At 41.3% G+C, this 19,157-nt stretch overlaps 1 protein-coding gene across 4 annotated transcripts in view; it reads left to right on the top strand.

Moving 5' to 3' along the window:
* Nucleotides 1-19,157, top strand: part of GLRA2 (glycine receptor alpha 2) — a 177,690-nt gene that overhangs the window by 43,086 nt on the left and 115,447 nt on the right. For all 4 annotated transcript variants that reach the window (XM_028522962.2, XM_028522961.2, XM_036016453.1 and 1 more), the window contains one exon: nt 5,971-6,194. In XM_028522962.2, coding sequence (XP_028378763.1) covers nt 5,971-6,194 — 224 coding nt within the window. The remainder of the gene's footprint in view (nt 1-5,970; nt 6,195-19,157) is intronic.

The raw sequence follows: 19,157 nt of genomic DNA on the forward strand, positions 1-19,157 counted from the left end.
TTTCTCCGATATGGATTTGTGTGAAGCTAAAGAATAGGTTTTGAAACTCTGTCGTGCCTAAATCAAAGAATAAATCCTTGTACCACGTAAGGTAGGGACCGGCAAATTTTTTTCTATAAAAGGCCATGCTGTAAATATTTAAGGCTTTGAGGACCAGACAGTCTGTCACAGCTCAGTTCTGCCCTCCTCGCAAGAAAACAGTCATAAACTATGCTAAGCAAAGAGGTGTGGCTGTCCTCCAAAAACATTTTAGTTACAAAAACAGGCTGTATTCAAATTTGGCTCACAGGTCATAGGTTGCCAACCTGGGATCTAAGGCCATCCATATTTAAATATGCCGACGCTCAGAAGGATGTAAGAACTGCTACACCTTGAAAGGGTCTTAACTTCCCACATCCCTCAGGCTCTGCTCTAACTGATGTCTCTACGGAGTATCCTGACAGCCTGAGCTTCCTTTAGTAAAAGCTTGAATTCTACCACCCATGAATTTACCTGCACTTTCACAATATTCAGCTAAAAAGATGGTCAAAAAAGCGAAACAGAACCAGATTCTTGCCTGAACTGTCTTTAGTTGCAGTGAGAACATCAGTCCTGCAGCTTTCAAGCACTGTAATGGATGCGGACACTGAGGACATCGATTAGGGCAATTTGGGGATCATAGTTTTCTTTTCTCTCAATTTCCCGTAATCAATATTCCCAAGAATGTCTCAGAAATTGGAGTTTCTAAACATGATTTTCCTTTCTTCCCACGGGCCACTCTCTCCTTACGACCCCCAGAGCACTACTGGCAGATTAGGCTTAGGTGTTTATTTGTTTCTAAATAAGAGGCAATGATTATCTGTTTCAAGAACTCAGCATGACTTTCTCTTGGTGCTGTCCAGTCTGCCCCTCTTATGTTTGATGAAATCCCATGCAATAATTGTTGGTACTTGCTGCCCACAAAGTACAGGCTTGCTTACAGACCCAATATGGCCTCGAGCTCACTCATTTGGTATGTTAGAGTTAGAGCTGTGTGCTCACAGGACAATATATTTGTGCTACTCTAAGGAACATTTGTAAGGATCACTATGATGACATACATTATTCCAAAATACGTACTTTTGTTCATTAACGCCACAGGGATCTGTTGATGGTCATTGCTAATTGACCTCCATTCAGAGTATTCAGTGGAACTATTTTTTGTGTGTGTGTGTGGTTCCAAAAGACTAGTAAGGGATGTATAATTAGATAGGTTAAGCCCTGGCTGGCATAGCTCAGTGGATTGAGTGCAGGATGAGAACCAAAGTGTCGCAGGTTCGATTCCCAGCCAGGGTACATGCCTGGGTTGTAGGCCATAACCCCCAGCAACAGCACATTGATGTTTCTCTCTCTCTCTATCTCCCTCCATTCCCTCTCTAAAAATAAATAAATAAAATCTAAAAAAAAGTTTTAAAATAAAAAAATGAGACAGGTTAAATATTATTTCTGGAATGCCAGCTTACCATTTCCTTTTCTCTCTTTCCCCCTTTTCTTGAGCTGCTGATGGCAAGTGAAATTACATGATGGGGAGTGTATTTGCAACCCCCTCTTTCTTGATTTAAACGCATAGTTTGGGAATAGCAGTCATGTCAGTAAAGGTCCAGAGTATCTGCATGCTACCTGCATGACACTCTATCCAGGGATAGGCCACCCCCCAAAATGGAGAAGAGTAGTCTCCTCAAAGCTTCCTAATGCTGCCTGGAAGGTTGTGGGTAGCTAACAGTGTACTTTGGACCTGTGGGTGTTGGAACACCACCCAGGCCGCAGCATCAGATCCTGGCACCCTCCTCATTTAACAGATTTGAAGAAGGAGGGAGCAAGATCTGAAAGTGTGCAGAATGTGTCCATTCAGCAAGCATCTTCAGAACCAGACCTCGGCTCCTCAAAACTCTGCCCCAGAGGAGAAATTCCCCATGCTCTGCTGCTTACCGCTGCAGGGTACAGAGTTGTTTTATCTCTGATCTGAAATCACATTCCCAAGGAACTGGATACAAGATAGACAGCTCCTTAGAAGAACGCACGCTGTGCTGTAACTGCTGAAATGACACTATGGACTCCCTTTCATTCTACAGCTGCAGAAGCAGTTCATTGGAGATGCTAACTTATCAGGAATAGCAGGTAGTTGCAATTCTTATTTCTGATTTTGAAAAGAAGAACGCACAATCTACCACATGCCTGGCATTTTGTTAAACTGAGATATAAGGTGACCTTAGCCTCTAAATTAACAACATGATGTTAAAGCCTGAATTCATTATAAAGTAACTGCTGTGCCATAATTTCAAATTCAAGGCTAACTTCTTGTAGCAAAGCTGGTGCGGACTCCAGATGATGCAAACTGTACTGCTGTGCAGTCAGAGGTTAAAACCAAAGGGACACACAGGCACTGAGGGGAGTCAACAAAGCATACCCTGGTCTTTGATGACATTATTACATGACTGGGTTAAAATGTGTGCACATGAAACTAATAAGAGTAACAGTGAGGCTTAATAAGAGTATGAATAAGGCAGAGTGGCAATCTCCACCTACAAATGCCAGACTAAATATAATATTACAATTCAGTTTAAGGAAACTATCTTTGTGACATGGGCATCCTATTAGAAGTTACCAGAATAAGTGAAACTTTAGAAATTCTCAATTTTGTACAAAATAATAGTATGGAATGAAGATGCTTGTATTGCCTGTGTTATGAATACAATAAAGATTACATGACTTACACACAGCTTTTGAAAAAATAAGATGTGTGTATATATTTATATATATATATATATATATACATAAATATTTTTTAATTTGAATGTTTGCATTACCTACCCCAATACACAGAGAGTCAATCATAAGAAAACCAATTTTAATACAGGAAAATATTTGAAATAGAATTTGTCTCTGGAGAGAGATGATAGTATAAAAGAAAATTCCGTCTTCATTTAAGCATATCTCTCAATATTTACTTCCGCCTTAATATCTCATTAACCCTAGAAGCAAAATTAAGACAATGAGAGGCTACAGAATAATGTAACTACCTCCTGTGGTTTGGAATGCCATGAGAGAATAAACCTATTTGTAAACAAGCAGAGGTGAGGCACAGATAAATCACACATGTCATTTTCTACCCTACACTGCAAATGATAGAAAACTGGAGAAATTAGAGAGGCGCAGCCACGGGAAGTCTTGTCTTTAGCTATCGACTTCTCTAGACCCTTGGGTGTCTGTTTCTATCCCCACAGGTTTGAAGGGTTGTTCTTATTTGAGAATAGTGTGTGTCATCATAGACAAAATTATGGACAATTTAATTCCCATATATTAGAAACAACAAACACTTCCAAAAGATCTAATAAAGGCCTTGCTCTGTATCATTCCTGGAATTGTGGCATAAAATATATTTTCCCCTCTTAGTTTCCCATTTATCCTTGTTTAAAAATAGGGGGATTCATTTATTTCAAATTAACTGTTAGACATTTAATGGTTCTACTGTGAAATGATAGATTCGATGATCGTTTTCAAGGTCTAATACTGAGAGAATCTATTTTATTATTTACTCTATGTATAAAATTCAAAACACGAAAACCAGGAAACACTGGAGAATACTTGTGGGAAAGACTTCAAGAATATGTACATTAGCTGGGAAAATTTATACTGAGATATTTTTAAAAGGTTGACTGTTTTCATATTGTATGTCACTAATGTGATCCTCTCTAGAGCCTGTCAATATACATCTTTAAATCATTCTCAAGTTCAAGGAAGGATTGCAATGACTTCTCTTGGTGATTTTGCTGCCCAATACTCTCCAGCCAGCTTCTTATGGCCTCTCCCATGCTGTGATTACTTCCTGGGGGCGCCTTGTTGGCCTCCTCACAGCCTAAAATATCTAACCCATTCCCTTCTGTTATTTCCAGCTGTCATTATGTTCCTGTACTTAGACTTTCTCTATCTCCAGAACTGGTTACTGGTTCTCACTCTAAGGGAAATAAAGGGGGTAGCCACCCAACAGAGGAGAAGCTGCATTTCCCCCCCTAGGAAACCTTAAAAAACTCTCACAGTTGGTGTATCGGGTGCATGCTTACATTGAAGTATTATGTTTTCAACAGCCCTGTTTTTGATTTCCCACAAATCACACCTTCTACTCTTTACTCACGTATAACTCCAAAGCTTCCAGTAACTTTTGTTGCCAAGGAAACATAGACCTGGAAATCTCTTTCAAGCTACAACTTTCTGCTCCCTTTGGACAACTCCAAAGTACTCGATGAGGAAAGCGCTGAGGATTTGCCATTCCCTTGGCTCATGCACTGTCGGGGGTATGCACACGGTGAACACATAGGATGGGACGGGAGAAGGGCTGGGCCCACAACAGCGCCCTCTTCAGTCTGACAACTTGCTGTGCAAGGCCTGGTATCATCTCCAGTAAAAGTCAGCTGATGGCATTTCCCAAGTCAGAAAGTTCTTAGGTTGTACAATTGTTAAGGATATTTTTAAAAACTATTTCAGCCTTTCCTAATGAGCTGGGTTTGAGGACTGATTTTCAGGAGTTAGTAACTATTTGATTATCAGCATTCTTTAGGCCCCCTCCATTGGGCACTCTTTCCAAAAACTGCCACCTTCAAAATACTCGATCAGCCTGACCATCAGGATGGCTGTATGTGAAAGGAAATCATGGGAATTTAGATAGTTTAGGAATATATAGAAGGAACTGGATTGAACCTCTTTTCCATGCACACCAATCCTTATAATGTAGTCATTTTTTTTTCCTTTTGGCCCTAAGGGTAGTTAAGCAAAATGGACCATCCTGAGGTGGTGTCCATTCTACCTGCTACAGTAACTAACCATCTCAGTTTGGCTTGGAATGGAGTGGGATCCCTGAAGGTGGGACTTTGGGGCTAAAACCAGGAAGTTCTCCCGCAAACTAGGGCAAGTTAGTCCCCATTAGAGGAATGTAAACAATTACAAAAATGTCCAGGTGCCAAAGATATGGAAAAAGAGCAAATACGGGTAAAAGGGTAAAGGAAAAAGAGGAAGAAGGAATGAGTATATGTGACCCTAAATGGCCACAAGTGGCAGGAGCACACAACCATATCAGCTCTAAGCCATAGCCCCACTGGACTAGGAAATACTGTTGAAACCTCTGTTGGGGTCCACTCTGTCAAGCAAAGCAACAGGTGTCGTGACCCCAAAGACCTCTGAGTAGAAATCCCCAGGACAGCAGCCACTGCCCCAAGTGGACTCATTGGCACAGAAGGAAACTCCCAGACCAAGGGAGAATAATAGGGCGTGCCTGAGGCTCCCACAGGGAGGGCCGCCTTTGTCAGGAGGTGCTCAGATTAGGAGACCGTGAAAAAGATCTGTTTTGATGAACCATCAGGTTGACTGCTGTAGATACAACCCATTCAGAGAAGTGATCAAATACTTAAGAATTTCAAAAGTAAGTAGCTGTGAGGGAATTATCTTGTCAACATGAAGAATTTTAATATTTATGTTTATGAATTTAAAAATATTACCCCATTAGGCAAGAGTTTTATAATAAGATTTCCACTGCTAAAAGGACAAAATGGGGTTGCTTCTGCGCAGAGAATCCGAGCAGAATGAGGAAAGAGATCGTGTCATTTTTAATTTGGAAAATGAATCACCTTTATTTGACAATCTGTCATCACAGACTGACTTCTGTACTCATCATTACTTTCCTATAGCAAAATCTGCTTCAGTTGGTATTATTTCCTCCCAGAATGAATAGTTTAAATGTAAAAATTCAACCAAATCTGCCGGGTTCGGTTGAGTCTTCTTCTTTTTCCTCCCCTCTGTTCCTACTCCTCATAGAACTGAGCGGTTCATTTTTGACCGAGGTATGCACAGACTGGTTTACTCAGACACCACCGAATCAGGGAATGGTGAAGGGGAAATGTAAACGGACCTCACACGCCAGAATGGGTGATACGTAACTCTTTGTGCATGACATTTCTGTAGGATTACCGAGTGAACATTTTTCTGAGACAACAGTGGAATGACTCACGGTTGGCATATAGCGAGTATCCTGATGATTCCCTGGACTTGGACCCATCGATGCTGGACTCCATTTGGAAACCAGATTTGTTCTTTGCCAATGAGAAGGGTGCCAACTTCCATGATGTCACCACCGACAACAAACTGCTTCGGATTTCAAAAAATGGCAAAGTGCTTTACAGTATCAGGTAAGCTTCCTTTGGCTGCACCTGTTCACTTCTCCATGTTTCTCCTGGACTAGGAATGCCTAATTCTGCATGGCAAGATTTTATCTGAGTATTTGGCTTTTGTGGTCTTTCGTTTAGCATTTGAATCTTAAAACTGGTGAGGGTGCCAGAGCTTCCCATGGTCTCAGAAGTATGATTCTCTACATGGAGGGTTATCAGTGGGGAGAGGAAGGGGGGATGGGGGAAAAAGCTATAGGGAATAAGAAGCATAAATGGTAGGTAGAAAATAGACAGGGGGAGGTTAAGAATAGTATGGGAAATGGAGAAGCCAAAGAACTTGTATGTATAACCCATGGACATGAACTAAAGGGGGGGGAATGCTAGAGGGTGGGAGGATGCAGGGTGGAAGGGAATAAATGCAAGGGAAAGAATGGGACAACTGAAATGGCATAATCAACAAAATATACTTAAAATATATATATCTAGTAGGATGGTGGAGGGGTGATGGTATCATGTAAATACCTGCACAGATGTGTTTTTGATTGATTCAGTAAAGGAAGTAGAGGCCCCTTAGTTCAATGACGACTGAACACAATGTACAAAGTCTCATTTCAAAGAATTCTGCCATTCCATAACATTTAACACCCACCCAGCCCACCACACACACACACAGAAATTCAACTACTCAGCATGGTAACCGACAGCATACTTTCCACTCACACTTTGCGTGAAAAACTTGTTCTAATCCCAGCTCTGTTTCTTTTCTTTTTTTTTTAGATTTTATTTATTTATTTTTAGAGAGGGAAGGGAAGGAGAAAGAGAGAGAGAGAAACATCAATATGTGGTTGCTGGGGGTTATGGCCTGCAACCCAGGCATGTGCCCTGGCTGGGAATCGAACCTGCAACACTTTGGTTTGCAGCCCGTGCTCAATCCACTGAGCTACGCCAGCCAGGGCCCAGCTCTGTTTCTAACTAAACATGTGAACTTGATCTCTGAACTCTTCTTGAGCTTTAGTTTGGGATAGACAACTCCTAAGATTAATCTTTGTTTTTATATTCAAATATAGTCTCCAGAATCTTTATCACCCCAGGCCCAAAATAATCTCCTTTTTCTGAATTCTAGTAACAGTTTCTCCATGAAGCTATAAAGCTTTTATTCCTTCCTACATCACATTTTGGCTCTTTCTGTATATAAGATCATGGATTTGTGGAAGAAAACAAATCTAAAATCAAATCCAAACTTCACCACTTACTAAGTAACATAACTTATAACCCTCAGTTACCTTAACTGTAAAATGGGAAACTATTCATGTGAGAATGGATGATGTAGAGCAAATACTTTTTTTTGTAAAGAGCCAGATAGTATTTTATTTTATTTTTTAAAGATTTTATTTATTTATTTTTAGAGGAAGAGAGGGAGAGAGAGAGAAACGTTAATGTGTGGTTGACTCTCATGTGCCCTCTACTGGGGACCTGGCCCACAACCCAGGCATGTGCCCTGACTGGGAGTCAAACCAGCAACCCTTTGGTTCATAGGCTGGCACTCAGTCCATTGAACCACATCAGCCAGGGCCAGATAGTAAGTATTTTAGCTTTGAAAGTCAGACTATCTCAACTCTGTCACAACTACTCAAATGTGCCATTGTAGCACAAAAGCAGCCATGGACAATACTCAACAATTGGGTGTGGCTACATTTCAATAAAACTTTCTGTATAAAAATAGGCAGTGGACTAGATGTGACCCTTTGGCCATAGGTTGCCAACCCCCGAAATACAGTACATAAAAATGCTTCACAGTACATGGCACAGAGGATGTAATCAATACATAAAATCATGGCTGTCTGCATTTTAAAGTTAACATTCTTTCTAATTAGTAGGCTCTTTAAAGTCAAAATATTTGGATTTTGCATCTTTTGTAACCCCTCCCAAAGGCCCTAGGCCACAGGTGGCAAGCACAAAGCCTGTGGGCTGAATCTGGCCCTCCACCTGGTTTTATCTGGCCCTCCACCTTGTTTCTACCCGGCAGCAGCGCCAAGCTCTCATTTAACAGCTAAGGGTAGTTACATTTATACAGCCCTAAAATTACATTTGGCCCTTTGAAGGCAACCACAGGCTGATGGAGCCCCCGGTGAAAATGAATTTGACACCCCTGCGGCCTAGGCAATGTCTTGTGTATTAGATATCTCTAGTACATTGAATAAATATTGACATTGTAAAGCTCCTTTATAAAATTCTTCCTTTCTCTCCAATATTATTACCCAAACACACTGGACAGCTAGTGTCTTTGCAAATTTCCCCAGTTTACAGCGTCACCACCATTAAAACCTGGTAACTTCACAGCTCGCTGAAGGCTGGCAGCCCTGCTGTTTTATGGAACACAAGAGGCTACCGATCTGCAAAAAGCAACCAAGTCGCTGCTTGCACGAAGAACCAGGAAATTCCCTTATTTTATCTTCAAGAAATGTTGCCTTTATTTTTATAAAAGTTCTTAAGGAAACAAAATATTTCACGCAGCGATGTGTTTGATGTAAGATGCGGTACTGGGCACAACCCAAGTTGATGTGACCTGATGAAATGGGACATATGTGGAGCGTGGTACAGGGAAGGAGAGTTATAAAAAGCAGCGCAGGGCATCAGCTGCTCCAGCTAACCCTCTGGGCTTTGAGTGGCATTTGCTGTAGTATATACCTGGCATCTTGCACTGCTGAAGTGAAATAAAACCAGTTTATTTTCCCTTGTTCCATGAAGGCCTTTCTGTACTACAACCATGAAGAATATAATGTTCCCCACACTCACATCCAGAGGCAGGTCTATTTCTGGTTCCAGCTGCAGCATATTACAGGCTCTGAAACTCTCTTAACAATAGCTTCGGATTAAGTGGAGTTTGTCCTGTAGCAGGATGGGCTGGCTTTCCCTTCACTGTTGGTATCGCGTGAAATTAGAGGGAGAGATCCTTGTGGCAGGAGAACTGGGCATGGCATCTTAGGGAAACACAGCTCTTGGCAGATTTGAACTGCAGGAACCTGATCATTTGCCCTGAAGGGTTTTCAGTGAGCCAGACACTGCGTTGGGCCTAGAGATCCAGAGTTGAGTAAGATGTGGGACCTGTTCTGGAAGAGCTCCAGTCTACCACAGCAGGCAGACATCAGATAAATTAACTAACAGGAATCAATAGAAAGCAAAGAAGAGAAAAATGACTGTGACTTTGCAAATGAACTCTGTTACTCAAGTACTGTTAGAACTTGGGTGTTGGCACCCACATTCCTGTTTACTTGAGTCACTGGACTCAATATAACTAGAGGGTATGGAGTAATTAGTGCTAGTATATGCCAAGGTGCATATGCCCAGGTCTAACACAAGTTTAAGGCCAAGTGGGCTATAGTTTCTGGTATGTGAAAGGTCAGCACCCTGGACAGTCCCTGCTGACACTCCATTAGGAAGGACCTTCCCTCTCCTCTCAGGTTTACAACGCATATACCCTTGGGATAGGAAACCCACTGGCCTAAATTCATACTAAGCAGTACAGAGCTGATATGAAAACTTCCTTCTGATTGTACAGTTGATGCCCATGAAGAATAGTGAGAACCAGCACGTTGGATGCCTAAGAGGAGAAATCCAATTGATGAAGAGAGTTAAGAAAGATACAAGGAAGGGATACTACAGAAGTACCAAATATAAACTCATGAATTGCCTCCATCCTACACATTTAAATAACTTCTTAAACATTGGTCCACATTGAAAATATTCTGTGGTGATATTTTATACTTGCATATTCCTGAAACCTAAAGCAAATAGATAAGAGCATTCCATCCAGGAACAATTCCGTGCTTTCTTAGGTTTGTAGGAGCAGAGGTAGAATTAACTGTGCTTGGAAATCAAAGCCCAAGGGTTTGATGGCCAAACACAACAGTCCATTGACTTCATAACAAGCAAGAGCACACTTTATATAGGCAGGAGTTTAAAAAAAGAGGGGACAGTTGACCAGAACCCTACGAGAGTCCTACAGATTCTGTCCACTGCTCTTCTGGGTTCTCCTTTAATATTCACTCCCTTATGTTTGATCTTACACTCTGTTTTAAAGTCTTTGTTGACCCATCCCATTAAGTATTGATCATCCCTGACCAAAGTGTAAACAAGGTCACACATCTTTTTATACTCTCCTAAAAGACAAATTCTAAATTCATGTTAGTTAAAAAGGTCTGAGTCCATAGTGGAATAATGAGGTGAGCCTTGAATCTTGTATGTATCATTGCTCAAACAATATTTGTTGAATTGAATACAATAAATTGCAGAAGCCAGGGCATCGTGGTGTGTGGTACGCAATATGAAAGGAAAAAAAGAGAAGGGGAGTATTTTTGGAAAGAAGCAGCTTGTCTCACATGTCTCCAGTGTCTTTGCTAATATTTGTGTTTCCTTTACTTCCCATTGCTTCTGAGAACTTTCAGGCAGACTTCTGACTTTTATAGATACATAAGATTTTTTAATGTGAGGGTATTACCTTGCAAAATATCTAATACCTTTGTTATACCGATGAGGAAGTGACTTCTTTTGGAAATGAGGAGAGCTAAATTAAAGGGACCCTATACATAGGAAAGCTAGGACAAGAAACAAAGTTCCTGATTTCTACTTCAATGCTGTCATCTCCTACTCCACATCAGTCCTTTATTGGCTTCAACTCGAGTCTTCAGCTCAAATCCAAAGACACAAACAGATACAATTCTGAAGACACATCATTTTGGAATCAACTTTTTGAGGCTTAGTTTTTAAAGGGTTATTGGAGGAAGAAGGTAAGATTTAGGATGAGAACACAGAGTATCTTCAAACTTTGCACATGTCTGAAAAGACTGAATTCAAAGTGCAACAATTGATTTTCTTTTTTATTTTACTTTATTTTTAATATATTTTATTGATTATGCTATTACAGTTGTCCCATTACTCCTCCTTCATTCCCCTCCACCCTGCACAACCTCTCCCACCCACATTCCCCCACTTTGGTTCATGTCCATGTGTCATAAGTTCTTTAGCTTCTACATTTCCCATACTATTCTTGCCCTCCCCCTGTCTATTTTCTACCTACCATCTATGCTACTTATTCTCTGTACCTTTTCCCCCTCTCTCCTCCTCCCACTCCCCTGTTGCTAATGCTCCATGTGATCTCCATTTCTGTGGTTCTGTTCCTGTTCTACTTGTTTGCTTAGTTTGTTTTTGTTTTTGTTTTAGGTATGGTTGTTAGTAATTGTGAGTTTGCTGTCATTTTACTATGCATGTTTTTCATCTTCTTTTTCTTAGATAAGTCCCTTTAACATTTCATATAATAATGGCTTGGTGATGATGAACTCCTTTAACTTGACCTTATCTGGGAAGCACTTTATCTGCCCTTCCATTCTAAATGAAAGCTTTGCTGGATAGAGCAATCTGGGATGTACGTCCTTGCCTTTCATGACTTGGAATACTTCTTTCCAGTCCCTTCTTGCCTGTAAGGTCTCTTTTGAGAAATCAGCTGACATTCTGATGGGAACTCCTTTGTTAGGTTACTGTCTCCTTAGATCTTGCTGCTTCTAGGATTCTCTCCTTCATTTTTACCTTGGCTAATGTAATTATGATGTGCCTTGGTGTGTTCCTTCTTGGGTCCAGCTTCTTTGGGGCTCTCTGAGCTTCCTGGACTTCCTGGAAGTCTATTTCCTTTGCCAGAATGGGGAAGTTCTCCTTTATTATTTGTTCAAATAAGTTTTCCACTTGTTGCTCTTCCTCTTTTCCTTCTGGTGCCCCTATAATTTGGATGTTGGAATGTTTAAAGATATCCTGGAAGTTCCTAAGTCTCTCCTCATTTTTTTGAATTCTTATTTCTTCATTCTTTTCTGACTGTATGTCTTCTGGTCCACTCCATTGATGTGAGACCCAGTTTTCATTCCATCACTATTAGTTCCCTGTGCATTTTTCTTCATTTCACTTATTGTAGCCTTCATTTTTTTATCTAGTTTGCGACCAAAATCAACCAATTCTGTGAGCATCCTGATCACCAGTGCTTTGAACTGTGCATCTGATAGGTTGGCTCTCTCTCAGTTGCTTAAAAGTACTGATGGTGAGGCTTTCAATTGTGTTTGAGCCATCTTTTTTTTTTTTTTCTTGTTCTGGTCGTGCCTATTACGTATGAGGGGCGGAGCTTTAGGTGTTCACCAGGGCGGGGCACCCCAGTCACTGGGTTGTGACGTTTATGTGGGGGCGGGGTCTGAGAGGGAACAATGGTCCTTGCTCCACTGTCCTTTGGACCTCAGTCCCTTCCGCTGCTTCCCGCGAGCAAGCTGGGACTCTCTGGTGCCAATTCCCGTGTGGGTGGGCTTGTGCACCCCGTGGGACTTTCCAACGACCTATCCTGTGAGGCTGGGAGTCTTTCCCTGCACGTCAACCTCCACAGGTGTTTTCAATCAGTGCCCCAAGGCTCTATTTCCCAGCGCTGGGATCCTGGGTTGTTCACAGCCCCTTGCTTCACAGTTACTGCCTCTCTGGGTCTGCTGATTGCCACCCCTTGACCAGGGTCTGCCAGCTGTCACTTGAGTGCTCAGGGCCCGCTGGTCTTGCGAGCCCCAGATGCCTTATGCACCTGGTCCCCATGCTCTCTGCTCTTCGCGCCTCAATCCGCGCCCAGCTGCCCGACTCCGCCCCTCCTACCAGTCTGGATGAATGTGTTTAACTTCTTGGTTGTCTGGCTTCCATACAGTTCAATTTTCTGTCAGTTCTGGTTGTTATTGTTTCTAAATTGTTGTTGTCCCTATCTTGGTTGTGTGAGGAGGCACATTATGTCTACATGTGCCTTCATGTTGGCTGGAAGTCCCAACAATTGATTTTCAAATAGGGAAATCTGTTTGATAGTTTTATATAGCATATGTAGCTTATATAGCATATTTACTTTCTGAAAACTTTCACTAACCCAGAGATAAAAGGGCTGATGAGACTCATTAAGCCAACTCCCTACCTTCAGGTAACCTGTTAAAGACATTGTATTTTTATAGACTTTCAGAAGAGGAGATTTTATTTTCTTTCTTCGGACCCTATAATAATAATGTTGCCCTAACACTGTGCAGAAATTCTTCCTTATCTTAAATCACACTTGCTACAACTTAAATTAGTTGCTTTTTCCAACATTCAAACAAATGGCTACCATTTTTGGAAGAATGGAGGGATTATGTCATTGTTTTGCTTTCACACATTTTTGTCCCACAAGAGTTAGTGGCCATCTGTTTGGTCACCAACACTGTGTTGCTGATTTAATTTGATTGCATGTTCCACTTCAGCACCAAAACATTCTTCATCTCACAATTGTCAGTTTGTACTATGTTTGAGGTCCCTACTCTGAACCTTATGATGTTGAATGTGATCTTGGTTACTTCTCATACTATAGTAGACAGGTTTTAGAGTCAAATACATTTGGGCTTGAATCTCTGCCCTCAGAACTACCTGTGTGAGCTAGGAAAATTGATCATCTCTCTGAACCTCTATTTTCTCAGTTTTGGAAAAGAGATGATTTTGTTAAGAGCATTAGTAAAATAAAATATTTGGTATGTGAGTAGACAGTCAAAACTGGCATTGCAGTATACTCTAGGGTCCCTTGGTATTTTTATATCATGTTTTATTTTTCAGTTATAGTTGATATACAATATTATATTAGTTTCAGGTATACACAACAGTGGTTAGACATTATCCAACTTACTAAGTGACCCTCCCAATAAATCTAGTACTCACCTGACACCACACAGAGTTATTACAATATTATTGACTGCATTCCCTGTGCTGTACTTTACATCCCCAGGACTATTCTGTAACTACCAATATGTGCTTCCTAATCCCCTCACACTTTCACCCATTCCCTCCTATCACCCTCCCATTTGCAACTGTCAAAATGTTCTCTGTACCAATAAGTCTGTTTTTGTTCTGTTTCCTTTTTCTTTTGTTTTCTTTTTAGATTAAATTGTTGAGAAATATGTATTCATTGCAATTTTATTGTTCACATTTTTAATATTTTTCTTCTTCTTCTTAAAGAAGACCCTTTAATATTTCATGTAATACCAGTTTGATGGTCATGAACTCCTTTAGCTTTTTCTTTTCAGGGAAGCTCTTTACCTGTCCTATTATAAATGACAGCTTTGCTAGGTAATCTTGGTTGTAGTTCCTTGCTTTTGGCACTTTGAAAGTTATTTTGCCACACTCTTCTGGCTTGCAACGTTTCTGTGGAGAAATCAGCTGATAGTCTTATGGGAGCTCCCTTGTAAGTAACTAACTGCTTTTCTCTTGTTGCTTTTAAGATTCTCTTCATCTTTAACCTTTTGCATTTTAATTATGATGTGGTGTGAGCCTCTTTACATTCATCTTGTTTGGGACCATCTGCATTTCCTGGACTTTTATGTCTGTTTTCTTCACCAGGTTAAGGTAATTTTCTGTCATTTTTTTCCAAATAGGTTTTCAATTTCTTGCTCTTACTTCTTCTTCCAGCACCCCCATGAAGCAAATGGTGGTATGCTTGGAGTTGTCCAGAAGCTCCTTACACTCTATTCATGTTTTTTGGATTCTTTTTTCTTTTTGCTGTTCTGATTGGGTGTTTTTTCCTTCCTTATATTTCAAATTGGTGATCTGATTCAGAGATTCATCTACTCTACTATAGATTCCCTATAAATTATTCTTTATTTCAGTTAGCTTATCCTTCATATCTGACTGGTTCTTTTTTATGTTTTCCATGTCCTTTTTTATGATGTTGAAGTTCTTTCTAAGTTCAACAACTACTCTTCCCCTAAATTCTTTGAGTATCCTTATAATCAGTGTTTTGAATTCTTCATCACAGCTTGCTTGTCTCTGTTTTGTTTAGTTCTTTTGCTAGAGTTTTATTCTGTTCTTTCATTTGAGACATCTTTCTTTGTCTCCTCATTTTGGCTGCCTCCCTGTGCTTGTTTCTGTGTATTAAGTAGAGCTACTATGTCTCCTGGGCTTAGTAGAAATGGCTATATGTAGTAGGTGTCCTGTGGGGCCCAGTGGCACAGTTTCCCTGATCACCCAAGTTTGAGTGCTCCAGTTGTGCGCCCCTCCCCCAGTGTGGCCTGTGTACACTTTCCTGTTGTAGTTGATCCTTGATTGCTGTTGGCACATCAGTGGGAGGAATTTATCCCCAGGCTGATCAGTTGCAAGGATTGGCTGTGACTACCAGCCACAGTGGAGGATCAGCTGTGCAAGGGCCTATCCCATACAGCTGGACTTACTTTAGCAGGGCTCTGGTGCCCACTGAGTGTGGGCACCAGAGCCTATGAGTGTGTCACTGTGGAAGTGGTTGGATGGTGTTTTGGTGTGGTCTGAAGCTGTCCATGAGATGTGCTGGCCTTGGGGCTTTCCAGGAGGTGCAGGCCAAGGTCAACCACCACTTGTGTTCTGTGCAAGGCCACCCACATTGACCTATAAAGCAATCTGCAGCTGACTGCTACTTGTGCTGATTGGAGGTGCCCAGGAGAGGCCAAACTGAAATTATGAAACTATGGCTGGCTGCCACTAGCGCTGAGCCTGAGGCAACTTAGTGAGAGGTATGGGGCACACTGTGGCCAGATGCTGCTCGTTTGAGAGATTTTAGGAAAGCCTGAAGCACAAGCCAAGACACGCCATTCATATAAAGAAGGCACTGGAAACAGCTTGGGTGGGCCTGCAAATTTGGTGGGGTGGAGTCATAGTAAATCACCAAGGTGGGGCAAGCAGGGATCCTTGGTATTTTCTTTTAATTTAATGATTGTGCTTTCTGTTCCAGCTTCTAAGACAATGAGTTAACTGACCAAGGCAGATCCCAATAAACTTCAGACACTAAGGATGGAACTGCTCCATTCCTTGGGGGCTGTTTAATCTGAAGGCTAGATGAAAACTGCAGGAGGTCTTTAAATCCCCCTAAATCTGTATGCATATTTTGCATATTAGGTTATTTAAAGCCTTATTTGTTTTTTTAAAGGAAAAGGCCCTTATTTTTCTTAAGGGAGCAAAGGTCTTCCAACTGATGACAACTCCTTCAAGGTTTACTGCATGGCTCCAGTATGGGTGTGACCATAGCAATGTTGTTAAGGAAATACTATACGCCTTCAGTGTCTTATTTGACTGACAAGGTACCTGGGGGCCTTTGCTATACTCCAACTGCAGATAGCCCTCTAAACCATAAATAATTATAGGATTGTCCCCCCACAACAGCACCTCACATCACCAGGGTATCTGCCACTCTCATTGCAAAACCTTATCTGAACTGAAACTTATTCTTTTATGGCACTGGAGATTATCTGTTTGTTAATCCCTTTTGATTCCATTCACGATTCCAGGTATTGATGATTTGGTGTTCCACCTTCCTAGTTGTACTTGAGTTGTATAAAGAACTTTTGGGTATTGACATGCCTTCTCCCTCAAATGACAGATATGACAGGCACCACTGAGAGGACGTGGAGTGTAGATTTCTAGACAGCTATGCAACGCTGCTCTCCCAACAATCCTAATGACCACAGTACCTACACACATGAAAGGACAGCCTTTCTCACATGGCCTCCCCTTCCTGACTCCTTTAAGGTCTGATGCAGGAACTTCAAAAGATTCTAACTTTAGTTATAGAACGATTTCCATGGCATAGGAAAAAAGAACATTCCCTATTTAGATGTCAGAGCCAAAAATAAAATGTACAGTGGACTAAACCCTGTTTAAATGTTACCAATGGTGAAACTTTGATTGTCTTACTCTCGGTTTTGATGAGACACGTAAGCCCATATTTTCTGTTAGAAAGCAGCTATAAAAAGCCGATTTTTTTCCTCTGTGCTTATTTGGACCATGTTTATCTTTATATCCTATAATCCAGGCAAAATTACACTCTCATTTTCCAACTCTATGTCCAAATCCTCATTAGTTTTGTGACTTGATTTAATGCAGTAATTAATGACTGTAACAGAAGCGCCCACATCAGAATTAAGCAGTGAGGCTTCAGAGAAGTGCTGGGCAATGCCATGGAAACCACAATGACTCCATTCTTCCTGGAGGCAAGCAAGGCTGGGAGGGTGGGAGGTGCTGCCATGAACATACACTGGTGGATTCAGCAAAGCTGAGCTAAGTGGTGTGGAGGGGGTATTTTTGGACAGTGGTTTTCAAAAGCGCATAGCGGAGGGCAGAAGTATTAAAGTGTAGGAAGTGTGTTCTGTACATGACAGACTCTCTTAAAGTGCTACAAAGCTCTGTTGAGGTTTTGATCTGGTCCAGAAATACACATACACTCAAGGACATGATATTGGTGCAAACACAACAGAGTAAGGGAAAAGAGATACATTTATTTTCTATGCAAAGAAATACATGGCAGCTGGCATGACCACTTGTTCTTGACTGTTTACCTGGTAGAACTAGCAATAGCAACCAGTAGGCTTTCTTCCTTTTGAAGGTATCTTCCCACTGCATTAACATTCATCAAAGTTTGCTTTGAAAGCAATGGTGCAAAGGACAGAATATCGAGAAGGTAGCTCAGGGCATCAGGAGCTCCACACTTATATCATTTACTGTACCCTCCAGGCTTCTCGAACAGCCCCTCTAACCACATCAGCTTATCATTCTGAGTCTCGGTTTCTTTATCTATAAAATGAGTTTGAACCAGATCAGATGAAGTCTGGGGCTCCTTCTAGCTCTATCATAAGTGTGTTACTCAAAATGACTTCCTCCTTCCCAAACCACAAAATTCCTTCTGAATGAGGAAATAAAAGCAGGACCCTCGTGTCCCTTGGATCTTGGGAGTCAGCAAGGAGAGGTTTTAAATTTAAGGTGCCTAGACATTATGATGCTAAGTAAAATAAGCCAGTCAGTGAAAGGCAAATAGCATATGACCTCACTTATATGGCAAATCTAATGAACAAAATAAATTGATGAACAAAATTGAAACAGAGGCATGGACACATGGAACAGATTGACAGCTGTCAGAGGGGAGGTGCGGGGGGAGACTGAATGAGAGAAGGTTGAAGGGATTAGCCACAGAACATATATACACAGACATCAGCGTGGTGATGGCCTGAGGGAAGACGGGGTTAAGGGCTGGTGGAGGCGGGCAAAGGGGAAAATGGGCACACGTGTAATAGTGTCAACAATAAATTTAAGGTACCTATCTCAAACTAGTTTAGGGTCTTTGACCCTTCCTCTCCCAAACTGAATATCCAGCTCCTGAGGAGAGGAACCTGATTTTGGAGTGGGACAGAGAAGACTGGACTACCTGTAGTTAAGAGGCAGCCTAGCATTCAATATATAGTTCACACAATGACAAGTACTGAATACCGAACTCCCTATGCGGAAATTTCCTCATCTCAAATTAGATCATTCATACCCTATGATTCAATCAGCAGTAGCAACTAGGAGATATTATTTTAGAATGTGCTCATGAATTATAGGTTTATATACTTTTAGACAGTTATACAAAAGTGGATTGCTAGGACAATTATTACTTGGATATGTAGGCTAATGGAAATCACACGGCAGAGTTGAGCCAGCAGAGTTGAAGGGCTAATCTGCTATTAATCGTTACCTGAAATTTCTTGTGGCAGGAAGCCAAAGAAAATTCAGAGGTCCTGGTGAGCCTGCTCAACTTATGTTGACATAGGCTTCTCCCTGGTCCATGGTGCTGCCTTTGAAAGGCGCCCTGGATGGCATTAATCTCAAAATAAACACGCATAGCATCACCGTGGCTCTTATGAGACACATGAATTAACTTTAGCACATTCTCACAGCACACAACCCAAAGGAAAGGTGCTCCACTTTAAAATGGAAAAAAACCAGTTGTCCATCCTCAAAGCTCAGCTATCCCTTGCGTTTGGCATTTAAAATTACAAACCGGCATCTGTTCTGAAGAAGGTAGATTTATCACCGGACAGTCACTGAAAGACAATTAAGGACATACATAATTGTAGGAAGTTCCACACATGACACACACTCAGAGACAGCCCATCCCAAGTCTGATCC

Source organism: Phyllostomus discolor, chromosome X (genome assembly GCF_004126475.2).
Source record: "Phyllostomus discolor isolate MPI-MPIP mPhyDis1 chromosome X, mPhyDis1.pri.v3, whole genome shotgun sequence".
Taxonomy (NCBI): domain Eukaryota; kingdom Metazoa; phylum Chordata; class Mammalia; order Chiroptera; family Phyllostomidae; genus Phyllostomus; species Phyllostomus discolor.